The 12,577-nt window shown below is 33.7% G+C and overlaps 2 protein-coding genes across 3 annotated transcripts; one reads left to right on the plus strand and one right to left on the minus strand.

The window, feature by feature from the left end:
• Positions 1–1,780: 1,780 nt before the first annotated feature.
• Positions 1,781–7,329, minus strand: LOC122412222 (TBC1 domain family member 13). Of its 2 annotated transcripts, none has more exons than XM_043421632.1 (9): positions 6,690–7,329; positions 6,455–6,528; positions 5,830–5,955; positions 5,588–5,741; positions 4,532–4,688; positions 3,795–3,996; positions 3,224–3,425; positions 2,896–3,018; positions 1,781–2,806 (listed from the first exon to the last, which is right to left on the minus strand). In XM_043421632.1, the coding sequence occupies exons 1-9, from the start codon at positions 6,707–6,709 to the stop codon at positions 2,671–2,673; spliced, it is 1,194 nt and encodes a 397-aa protein (XP_043277567.1). In that variant the 5' UTR covers positions 6,710–7,329; the 3' UTR covers positions 1,781–2,670. The 2 variants fall into 2 exon arrangements, with proteins under 2 accessions (XP_043277567.1, XP_043277568.1); XM_043421633.1 differs by having other exon boundaries at positions 3,795–3,993; positions 6,690–7,327.
• A 225-nt stretch (positions 7,330–7,554) lies between these two features.
• Positions 7,555–12,286, plus strand: LOC122412223 (egl nine homolog 1-like). The gene is made up of 5 exons (XM_043421634.1): positions 7,555–7,956; positions 8,512–9,181; positions 10,340–10,459; positions 10,609–10,822; positions 10,989–12,286. The coding sequence occupies exons 2-5, from the start codon at positions 8,750–8,752 to the stop codon at positions 11,042–11,044; spliced, it is 822 nt and encodes a 273-aa protein (XP_043277569.1). The 5' UTR covers positions 7,555–7,956; positions 8,512–8,749; the 3' UTR covers positions 11,045–12,286.
• The last annotated feature ends 291 nt before the right edge of the window (positions 12,287–12,577 follow it).

A 12,577-nucleotide genomic window follows, 5' to 3' on the forward strand; every position in this document is an offset into this window, starting at 1 on the left:
TCTTCAATCAGTCTTTGATAGCCACCAGGCTTCGCTGCTAAAATCTCCTATTTGCAAAGGGAATAAAATTTAAAAAATGAAGAAGAATTGAAGAAAAAAACGTCGAGTCGCTTGTTGCAGTGGCTGCGGCCCCTCGGGCATCTAAGGGCGAGTCCTCAGGGCACCTGGGAGACCTCTTGAGATCGTAAATCAAGCAATCAACCGCCATAAACGTCCACCCACGAAGATCACGCTTTTTGGATATCAACGGCAGCCAGCAAAAAATCACTTTAATATAAAAATACGTAATGTGTATAAGGGGCCGAGGAACCCGAAAGGGCGCGAGCGAATTCGTCGGACTGCCTCTTTATATTCCCCTTGGAAACATGCATCTTTGTACCTCTTGTGCCCGCCTCCTTTATTTCACTCGATCTTATGTTCCTTCTTACTTTTTTTCAATACTTGCCCACGCTTTTTTCCTAACTCTTGGCTCTTATCCACTTTTTTCTTCCTCGGGTTCCCCTCATCTGCCCCTTCCTCTGTCCTCTGCCCACTTTTCCCGAGCTTTCTATTTCTTTTTTCTCACTTTTACTTGTTCTTTCTCCACTGAATTTCATCCTCGATTCCCTCTTCGTTTTTTTCTATCCTTCTCTGTTTCTTTTTCTTTTTCTCGTCTCCCATTCGCTGTCACACTTTATCCCGGCTCACTTCTCTCTCTTCTTCTTATTCGTTCTTCCTCTTATTTCATTCTCTATCAAATCTCTCTTCTGCTTCATTTTTACTTCCTTTTCTCCACATTGCTCATCCTCGTTTCAACTGTAGCAAAGAATCCCTGACGACCACGACGACGACAATATCCTGAACAAGCTCTTTTTTCTGGACCATCAGCCTTGCCCATGTCATGACTCTCGCTTCGCCACGCTTCGACCGATATCCTCAGTGTTGCACCAACCGAATCTCTCCCTCTCTCTCCGATCGTGACGATTGCTGAAATAAAATAAACAGAAAGGGAAAAGAACGGTGTGCAAATAAATGAACGCCGCCAAATGCGGAATTGTGTCAGATGATATTTTTCGTCCCCTCATATTTCACTGTACGTAGATCTCGTTTCGATGAAACTTTTTAACAACAATGAAACCGTAAATTACCGTTTTCTTTTTTTTCTACTAACTACGCAGAAGATATTAGAACGGACACAAGAATTTCATTCCTCCAAACTTCAATTTTCTTCGAATACGAAACCAAGAAAACCAATAATAAACGTTATTTTATTTTACCGAAATCTGAAAACATTCGAGCTTTCACGAACGAACGACCAAATGTCTGTCAGACTTGAGAGTTCCCGAAATAAACACTTTTCAGAAGGGGTCGACATTTTTGTAGCTTTTTGAAAATTTTTTTCATCTGCTCTGTAAATAAAAAAAAAAATTTGTTAACACTTTCAGAGTTGAAACGAAAAATTGAGCAACTTCCTACCGCTCTCCACGAGAGCTCGTGTAAAACTGCCATTTTTCATTTCCGCTGTCCCAAATATGCGACGATGAATGCTTTTGAAATTTTGTACGCAATTACGCAATACTTCCTTCATTGTGTCTTAGAAATTCAGTGAAGTTCTATTAAAATGCTTCTGCTCTGTAAATGATAATAACTGCAAAAGGAAGTAGAATTTGTTTTATCATTGAAAATAAAAGTACCCATAAAAAATTCATATTTTGAGAATTTTTGTCAGTGACTTCGTGATTGAGGAAAAAGATAAAATAGTAGGAGCCGAGGGAAGTAAAAGTGTTAAATAAACCTGTGATCAGTATGCTAAGTGTGCATTAACAGTCGTGTATACATATATAACAGTTTATTTATAAACGTAAGTGAAGTAACGAAGATCATTAGAAAAATAAGATCATTGTAAAATCATTTTTTCGTTTCTTCTCAATCAGCCTCGTAGATATATTTATATATTTTTTTTATCCTTATTAAAAGCTATTTTGAGTATACGTACGAGTTATTATAAATGTCAGTCCGACCGATGATCTTATATAAAAATCGTCATTTACGACAAATTCGATAGAGAAGATCTTGGATTTTATTGCGTTTATGTTACGAGCTTCTCCGTGCTCTGGACGTTTTTTGTCGCTATTCGCGATTATAATAAAGCGACAAAAAAAGGAATTTGCGAGGATTTAGGTTTCCAAAACTTTCAAGTTTGTAACTTACGCGCGTTTCATTCTTTTTCCGTCGCTTTTTACCATTGAGCTTGTTCTACACTTTTATTCGCAAATTAACATTTTGCTTCTACGTTATTTGGGTAGTTGCCAATCACAGAAAAGGTAGAGTTTCAAGATTTGCGAGATGAACAAAAAATTTTATGCGATAAGGCTCACGAGTCACTCATCGATTGTCGAACGACCATTTTTCGATATGTTTTTGTAGAAAGATTTTGTATCACGATCAGATTTCCAAGACTTTGACGAAAGTTTTCTCTGATAACTGGGCAAAATTCATAAGCAAATTGGAAAAAGAAAATTGAAACCGAATTTTATAAAAATTCCTGCCGAATCACTAAATGCAGCAGCTTGCGAGAAATCTAATTTTGGATACGAGTGTGTAAAACATTCTCAATAGAACCAATCGCTTTCGACCATGCATTACAATGGGAAGTTTCGATTTGATATTTCCACTTTTTCAATCACGACATTAAGGGCTATTAAGAGATTTGCCAGCCAAATTCGCAGCCTTTGACAACACAATTTGTATGTCCATCGATGGGAAATTTTGCAAAAGTTTCACATTGCTTGCAAAATCGTTATCCAGTAATTGATCTCTTAACAATCTGAAAATTTCATCATTTTGTTAATCAATCATTCAGTCAGTTCATATTTTTGCTTCTTTTCAACCATCGAAATTGATATAATTACTCACAAAATCATTGCACAACATATGTGAATGAGGAAACTGAATCTCTTTTCATCCGCGAAAAGAGAATCCCAGATTCTCATGACATCGGGTAACGGGAATTCTTGCGAAAGTAAAAGAGTCAGCCACCTGTAAAAGAATAGATTTTTTCATAAATCCTTCAATTATTCTCATGTTCGAATGTCAAATTTTTCAACAGTCGGTAAAAACGTAATTTACGTTTTATTACAGTTCTACAAACATTTTCGTAATTATTTTTCAAAGTTGTTTTTTAAATTTCATAACTCTTTGAGAAAAATTGAAAAATTCAGCGACATATTTTGATTTCTCATACCTAAAACTGTAGTACTGCGGACACAAGTCTTGCTGCTGTAAACGCATCCAAACTTCATGATCGTTCGTCTTAACTTGTTGAGTTAACTTGCACATCATTGCATTTATACCGAACTCTGCTTCGTCGAGAGATTTTATAAAAAAGTCCCGTATCTCGGCCATGAGATTAGTAAAGCAAAAAAAAGTATCGGCTTCAGCGTGTTCTACAATAAAAAATTAAAAAATTAATACCTATCAATTGAAACAATTCAAATGATTAGGCTAGAACATATTCATTAATGCTGAACATCTCAGATTATTCGTGATAAAATCGAAAGAATTAATGTAACATCTATGATGAGATATTTTCGTATAAATATTCCACCATTATCAAAAAAAAAAAATTGGATAAGTCTTGATTATGTTTCAATTCGAAATTTTTCAATGTTTTAAATTTTTCGGCTGAATTTCAATTTATTCAACTGGAAATGCAAGCGAATTAGTTATTTTGAATTCTTCCGAACTGAACACAAAACATTGTTTTCGTTATTACCATAATTGAATTGGATATTATTACAAGCTTGGGGACTCACTTCGCCAGGAAATATCAGGGTCGCAGGCGAACGCGTGATAAATCGGACCCACGATTTCGTTCATTCCTTGCACGTATCCTTGGCCAGGATTCAATTTAGCGTAAAGGAACAAAATTCTTTCAAGTACTTCCCAATGAGCCTCGCCCCCTTCGGTCAACGGTGCATAATCTTCTGCTGCTTTTCTAACTGACACAGCTATCTGGAATAAAAATAAAAATATGAATTTCCATATTTGGGGTTGGTAGCAATCTCGCCAATCATGTCTCAATTTTTGCTTCCCGATTAGTGTTCAAAAGCTCGGATAATCCGATATTAGTGGTAATTATATTTGAAGATATCTAACGACCTGTAAACATTCGGTGAAAATGTCTGGTAAAACGCTGAGTTACCAGAGTAATGACGTTTCTTTACCTAATACAAATAACTCATACTTCGTGCTAACGTATCTTTGAAATAAAGTGGTTAAAATTCTCGTATTATTTTTTCTACAAATTCCGTTGTATGTTCCTTTGTAAATAAAGAAGAAAATTTGTAGAAATGTTCGGCGAGACAACTACCTTAAAAACTACAAAGTCATGAGCAAACGAGAAAAAAATGGACCTGTGGGTCGTGAGGAATTTATGGGATACCCATACCTGCTGTACTCCATTGTGATTTACATTGAAAAAGAAGCAAAATTGAGTCAAATCATCACCATGATTTTTTTCCAACGTGGAATGAAATTATATACTGTTTACCTTAGTGACACCCAAGCCTTTTCGCTCAACGTTTGCACTTCTGAGCACCGTATGTTGAACTCGACAGTGTAAACGCTTCGGGCCATTTGCACCGACCACAGCCTGACAAGGATAATCCGTGCCTTGTTGAAAAAATGATATGTCCGGACAGAGTCTCCTGGAAAAACGAAAAAATCAGAATGTAATTTTGCAAAATTGACGAAAAAAATTGGGAAGCTGCAATCGACGGAAGCAATCACGACTTTTTACTGTATTTACAATGAATGTTATGTGAATTTGTTGATGATTCGTGTAACTGAATAACATACAAGACTTTGGCTGTAGAATTTTATTCTGAATTGTATAATTTTTAATTGGACTGGATAATCTAACAAGGGATCACAACTTTTTATTGTTTTTAATGTAATTAAAAAATTTGAAACCACGTGTGACGATTTTAATAATATACAAAAATTGTTTATTTTATCCCCTTCGTCTCATTGAACATATAGATTTTTCATTGTGCAATGAGAGCTCCTGTTTATTTGAATGCACATTATTTTCAAACAAATTTGGAACCACAACAATAATCACTACTATCGTGTTAACCCTATCGTCTGAGGTCACTGCGATAATGAGCAATACTCGACAGAAATGGATATCTTGTAATAATTCAAAGATACATGCCTTTATCATCACTTGACAGAAAACGAATGATAGTGAAAAATAAGTGAATGGAACACCATTGAAGTTCAACTTTACTGTTGGTCGTTCACACTTGACCCGTGATTGACACCAATTATTTGTCATATTATCAATTAACAATAATATGGAATCTAATCATGAAATCTAATAAGTAGCAAAATTTTGATGCTTTTTTGCTTCATTAATCATTGATTGATAGGACACTCAAAATGACAAGCAGTTATTGAAAAGACAATTTCTTTATCTAGACTACTTGAAATATTTTACATGATATGAAAACTCAATTTTGTTATGGAATTCGAATTTGAGCCAAAATACTGAAAATGTCTGAATAAATTTATAATAGTTTATGGATCTTTCATTTGTATTTACCTAACATCTTTGTCTATTTGTAATAAGACTTCGTTATCCTTGAAGAAAGTCTGCCATTTGCTACCAGGATTTGAATTTAATGGATGATCGTGCAAAGTAACATCAACTCTTTCCCCATCTTCTGTGGATTCTCCGGGCATAACAATTAAATCGTCTGTCATGTAAGAAGAGAAAACTATGAATAAATGTACACAACTGTTATTTTGGATGAAAAAAGTTTGAGTCGTCCCCATCTTCATTACCTATGAATTGTTTGTAAAGTTCACGCTTGCGAGACAAAGTTTCAGACCAGCTCACCCTTGTGAGGGGTAAATAATTCAACAATAATTTCCAACAAAGAGACCGCAGTCCTCCTTCATCCGGTATTCCTGAAAACAATACATTTCACTTGGAACATAAATATCAATTCTCATTGCTTGCATTTAGGGGTGAAAATCATTAATTCACAAAAGTACAATTAAAATATTTCAAAATATTCATTTCTCTTTCATCTTATAAAAAATAAACTCAATATAAAGTCTTCATTGTTCATAAAGATTTAATTTGAAATTTGTTATCGATGGAATATTCAATATTATCATTGTTTTCTATGAATAGCACAATATTGATTATCAAATTCAAACAAGATGGAAAACATGTATGTTTTACAATTTTTATTTTTTCCTGATAAAGTTTATAATAAAATATTATTTATTAAATAATTTTCTATAAAAATTTTAAGGGAACATACACGAATTTCATAATGATTTTGAACTCCTTAAACCTCAACAATCATCAAATTATTTTAATCAATCGCTTACAACAACAGTTATTGTAACTCAATTTCTAATTTAGTTTATAATTAGTAAAAACTCAGAAAACTTTTACCATGGAAACATATCCTTTTCAAGTTCGCAATGTCGATTTCCTCCTCATGCAAGACTTCCTCAAAGTCGATTAATCTGCAGCAGTAATTATATGAAAAAATTCAAATTAATATCGAAAGAAATGTTGTAGCTACCTAATCAAAAAAACTTTAAAAAAAAAATCTTCGTTTTCGTCTTGCATTATGAGGTTTTTATTTTCAAAAAGAAATCACATTTTTATAGTTCTCAGTACGAACCGTTTTTTCAAGATACTCATGTCGTGAATGGCTGGCACATTTGATAACTGACACTTGTGTCGATGCGAATTGAATAAAAATAAAATATGTAAAATGTGTCTTTTCAACGAATTTGTCTCGTCGGTATACGGTAGGCGTATGGCCTGAATTACACAAAACACATATATTATATCTCTATGACGGTACAGTGGTACAGATGACACCTCGTGCACAACACTTGTTCTAACAAAACAGTTTAATTATGTTCCTATGAGAAATTAACATGGATATCCAGCGCCATTTTAAATGTTTCTTTGTATGAAAGCTTGGTTGGTCTCTATGGACATAAAAGCCTATTTATCTCGTGTCGAACTACTCGATCGTGCAATTTATCTTTACATTTTTCAAAGGACCCTGCTCTTATCTCCCCCATATGTGCTAATGTTTCACGATATGTTACGGTTACAGTTTACTATTGCTATATGCTATCTATCTCCTATCTCTCGTTTTGCTGTCACTCCTCTGTCCTGTCGTGTGTGCGATGCACGTTCAACAGACAGACTTCAACATAACCTAATAATGTTCATAAAAAAAAAATCAACTACCCGGAGATTGAAAATTACTCTACGGTGGTTATTTTACAATAAATTGCACGTGATATACTGTCGTAATGCAACTGTCATTTTTTTCAATCACGGATCATGAGAGATCAAGAGGTTTTTAGATAAAGAAAACGATGTGTACATAAATAAAAAAGCTTACAGTCGGCCTTTTTTCGCTTCATACTCTCTCACATATGTGATCATCAGTGGGCAAAATGCGTTTTTATGTTACCGACTTGACAAGATATAGTCGGGATGTAAAAAAAGGTCAGATGAGAGAGAGAGAAAGAAAAAAACGAGAAGAAAACATGTCAATGCTAAACCTGAACCTGAACATCGACAGTCAGTTTAGTCAGTCGAACAAAACGCAGTAATACAAATATTAAAGTGTGCAGAAGAGGTGTTTGAAATCTTATTTGTTCAAGTGTGTGAAAATACGAGACAATTTGATATTTTTCTAACAAACGCCGAGTAGCAAACCAGTGAAGATCTTTTTCGATTTCCTCCAGTTGTGATTTTAACCCACAAAATTCTCAAACTCGAGGCATCTGTGTCGAAAAAGAAACTAGTCTGATAGATCACAAAAAAAATGGAAATGAAATTCTTCAGACTTGGTAATAAAAATGGTGAGACGATTGTACCAAAATTTTGAAGATTTCCATTTTCAATTGAAGGATAAACTTCTGGTACGTGCGAATGATTGATTTTTTTAAAACCTTTCCACCAGCTTAGAAAACGAACTTTTACAGAAATTTCATAATTTCCATTTTTTTGACGTTTACTGCAAAATGCAAAATTTCACGTAAGCTGCCACGTTTTGTATCAGTCAGTTTAATATTACGCGCTTTCCACACTATGTTTGTTTCATTTGATTTTTTTGAAATCCTTTCATTTTTGATGATAGTATTTTCAAACTTCAATTTATAAAGACAGCTTTTCTTTTCTTTTAAAGCTGGCTAAAAATACTCTTTTTATTTACATCTTTTTACACTCATTGTATCTTATACAAATACCATTTCTTATGATTTGCTATAATAGATTAAAAAAAAACATTCTAACATAAGTTCAAAAGAGTATGCAAAACAAAGTTATTGCACAAATAAACAAGATATTATTTTCTCAAGTACATTTTTCATGCCAGGTAGCATGCATATGGTTTATAGAAGTACATCATACATGCTTTTTACCATAAAAACAAACTATACTTGAAAGAATCATAAATTTTTCCATTCATCTCTCAGATGATCACTAGAAAAATAGAGCGAGAACATTGAAAGTAGAAATGCTCTGTGATTGTGGAGACATATTGCTGTTCGAGGAATGATTTCCACTGTAAAAAGTTGCTAGCAAAAAACAGAAGAATCTTCAAAAGCACCACAGCTAAATCAAAAACATCCAGTCACAAGCTTTGTAAAGATAGAAGGAAAGCAGCCTCGAAGATTAAAAGGGAACAAGAACCAAAATTATCAACCAGGAGAAATGGATTATTCAGAAGTTTCTCTCAGCGATGAGGAGGATTATTCGCATGAATTTGTTCACACAAATTCTAGAAATACTGGAGAATCCAAACTCAATGAAAGATGCATCAGTTTTATAAGAGACATGAATGAATACGGTGTTTGTATTTTCGATGATTTTGTTGGTCCCGAGCTGGGTATGGCCATTCTTAAAGAAGTGCAAAATATTCATGGAGCTGGAATGTTCAAAGATGGACAATTGGTGTCTAACAAAGCTGGCACTAATAGCTTAAAAAGAATAAGGAGCGATCAGACTACATGGGTCGATGGCAAACAAAAAGGATGCAGAAATATTGGTACTCTTGTTTCAAAAGTCGATGAAATCATTGCTAGAGCTATAAGGATGCCGAATAAAGGGAAAATGGCAAATTTGATGATTCACGGGAGAACTGAGGTAATTTTGAGAAATATAATAATTTAAGTACATTTACACTGGCACACAATGGTCTGACCTTGGACCGGACCCATCTATCTCTATCTATTTTGATGCGCTGAGCCCAATCATCATTTATATTGGTCAAAAAAATAAATATCTCATTTTTCTTTTTCAAGTCGATCAAAAAATTGTAAAATGCTTATAGCCCTATAAAAAGTTTTCTCATTTTGTTTGGAAGCAAAATCATTATCGATCAGAAAAAATATCTGTAATCTGTAATCAGCATACTGAATTAATTTTCTTATATTTTTACTTTTTATTTTTGAATATCTTTAAAAAAAACGAGATCTAAACATATAGTTGTAACAGAATAGGCTTGCAAAGAGAAACATTTTTTCACGTGTTTTAATGCACGTACGCCACATTACCCATCGATTCACTCCCCACTGTGAGATTTCTATGAATTTTTCTTTGGGAAAATTGATCTCGTAGGAAATTTTCTTGAAGCATCTGTAATCATAAGACTAAAAAAAGACATGAAGTCTTCGGTCCTACGTGACGATGTACACGACGTCGAAATTCCGGCATCGGTTCTAGGCACAGAGTGCAACTTACGAAAGTCCTTGAACTTTCCCATGAACTGAAAATTTCGAGGCAACAATATTTTCAATACGATTTTTAAAGAGGTTTTCGAAAGTGTGCTATGGAAGGTTTTATTCTTCGAGAAAACAACAAAAATGACGCCGCTCATTTTTCCTTATTCTCGAAAGAATTTATCTTAAAAAAATATGCCAAAAAATGGGCCAACTTTTTCAATTTTTACTGAAACACACATCCAAAAAGGGTTTTCAGGCTGTTTGAACTCTACAAGAAAATCCTCCCCTACAGTAAGAGCATTTCGAGTTAAATTTAAGAATTAATATAAAAAAAATACCGCACCAATTTATTTAAAATTTCCACAGTCTATAGCCACATTTTTGCATTCGAAAATACAATTCTGTAAATTTTTGTAATAATTTTTAATATTTTACTGTTGATAAATTTTCATCTACTCATGAATGTGCCCCAATATGACATAAAATTTTTAAACAAATAAGTTTTGCTCATCATGTAGCGTGTAGTTTATCAATAACAAGAGAAAAATAATTTATCTGGAATTAATTGTTTATTCTTCAGGCAATGGTTGCTTGTTATCCTGGCGATGGTTCCCACTTCGTTAAGCACGTGGACAATCCGAATCACGACGGTCGATGTATCACGGCAATTTATTACCTCAATAAAAATTGGGACATTGAGGTACGTCTCAAAACTATATTGTTTCAATCATTTCAAATGGGCTTGAAATTCGTTTCAGTATTCCCCGCTCAAACTCTCCTAATGTTTTCCTTCAATCGAATTCTTGGATTTGGACATTTTTATCGTCAACCGATGTTTTTGTGTCATAGAAAAACGGTGGTTTGTTGAGGATTTTTCCGGAAGGCTGGCGTCGAGACATGGTCGCAAACATTGAACCTCTGTTCGATCGATTGTTATTTTTCTGGTCAGATCGAAGAAATCCTCACGAAGTTCAACCCGCTTATAAAACTAGATACGCCATAACATTGTGGTATCTTGATACAGGAGAGAGAAACGGAGCTTGCCGAATTAGTCCAAAAGAAAGTAAGAAATTCCAAAAAAACGTTTTGATAGCAAAATAACATATCGTCGGAGAAATCTAATTTTGTAAAGGGCTTTGTATATATGTGTAATGAAGAAATTTGGAATCATCGCCTCATCGATCGAATGCACTGGAAATTACAAGCATCGATAACTCTTCTCATTTCAGAAAAAGTGCATCCTGAGTCACTGCTGGAGCGTGCAGTTGTAGAATCCGAATTGTAGATACAACCTAGACGTTTATTCAATAACTTTCGATGAGTAGGCTGCATCGAAACAGCTGTAAATATATAAATATATTTATCGATTGACGAACTCAGTGAGGATTGAACGTGAAATGCATTAATTACGTATTAAGGATTATCGGATATTCAATAAATAAGTTAAAAGGACAATGGTGCTCAATTTCCGGAAGTTACAGTCTGAACGCCTGTAAAAACGGACGAAAAAAACCAAGTAGTTTTCTTCGTTCAAGGAAGTTGTAAACATTAATTATTTATTACGCTTCAGATACGACACTGCATTGAGAAATGAAAAAACTCTTCTGCATGTTTTTCTCTGTTTCCTCGCTGCAGAAAAAGAACCACAAAAATTATTGTTTTCCTTTCTGTAATCTTAGATTTGGCTGATATTAGATCGCTCGATATCTCCTAGCAATCGACGAATCGTTATCATTTTCAATTCCAATTTTTTCTGATGCCGATATTGACTCGTTGAAAAAAAACTAAATATCAAAAAATTGCTCGCTGAAACAGAGATCGGAATTCTATGAATTGTTAAATTTATTAAGTTATCTTCAAACTCGTTGACATTTTTGAGTCAGCGAGACACAAATCATTCAAAATATGCTTCCAGTGCTGATGAATTGATATCTTGCCTCAAAACCGTTCCTGTAGCATTAATATACGAATATTGCAAGTTTTAAAACGTGAAATAAGTTTTTTCTTTCATCTCTCTCTTTCGCTTTCCCTCTTAATTATAAAAGTTCAACGCAATGGCAGTGTCAATAAAAATGATTTCAGATGTTTTATAAAACTGCTCAGTTTCGTAAATTTTTTTATATATAATACTGAGGAAACACTTCTTTCATGAGAGTACGACAATTACTTTCAATGAAAATTATAGATTTTTGCTACTAGTAAAAAAAATTGGTCATTTTCTATTTTTTTTTTTCATCTTGTTCATATGGAATAGCAAGATATACTGAAAACAATGTAGGAAGCGTGAAATTGTTCACAATCCGTAGAAAATTCTCTCAAGATACTACTTCATTGACACAGCATTGCCAGAAAAATCCTCGCCACAGTAATTAACTTATTATCATGGTTCAATTTAGTTAGAAAAAAATTCACTATTAACTTAATTTGTAGAATTAATGGTTAATCTATGCAAAAAAATCTTGCACTTTGTAAAACGTTGTCACAATTTATCACAGTCAAAGAAATAAATATTGTACAAATTTTGAAACTTTTAGTTTCGGTTTTACTTATTATTTTTTATGTCTAGTCTATAGTATAACAGCTTCCAGTATCCCCTTCCTGACCCTCATTTTATAGAAATTATTTTTCTCTGCATCAAATTCCATTACCATAATAGCAATCCTTTCATAACAATAATTATATCACAAGAAATATTAAATTTGGAAAACCTCATTGGAAGGAAATCAGAGATTTTTTTTTCAAAGAATAAAGTAAAAACGTTGTTAACAACGGTCACAACGGTAAACAGAAAACAAAATGAAGAATTAAAATTTGAAAA

The sequence above is a fragment of the Venturia canescens genome, chromosome 6 (assembly GCF_019457755.1).
Source record: "Venturia canescens isolate UGA chromosome 6, ASM1945775v1, whole genome shotgun sequence".
NCBI lineage: Eukaryota > Metazoa > Arthropoda > Insecta > Hymenoptera > Ichneumonidae > Venturia > Venturia canescens.

Coding starts and splice junctions, on each gene's coding strand:
- LOC122412222 (XM_043421632.1), bottom strand. CDS start 6,709: ATGAGTATCTTGAAAAAACG. Junction 3,997..4,531: donor AAGGCTTGGGTGTCACTAAG/GTAAACAGTATA, acceptor TTATTTTTATTC/CAGATAGCTGTGTCAGTTAG. Junction 3,019..3,223: donor CCGCAGTACTACAGTTTTAG/GTATGAGAAATC, acceptor ATTCTTTTACAG/GTGGCTGACTCTTTTACTTT.
- LOC122412223 (XM_043421634.1), top strand. CDS start 8,750: ATGGATTATTCAGAAGTTTCTCTCAGCGATGAGGAGGATTATTCGCAT. Junction 9,182..10,339: donor TGATTCACGGGAGAACTGAG/GTAATTTTGAGA, acceptor TTTATTCTTCAG/GCAATGGTTGCTTGTTATCC. Junction 10,460..10,608: donor ATAAAAATTGGGACATTGAG/GTACGTCTCAAA, acceptor TTTGTGTCATAG/AAAAACGGTGGTTTGTTGAG.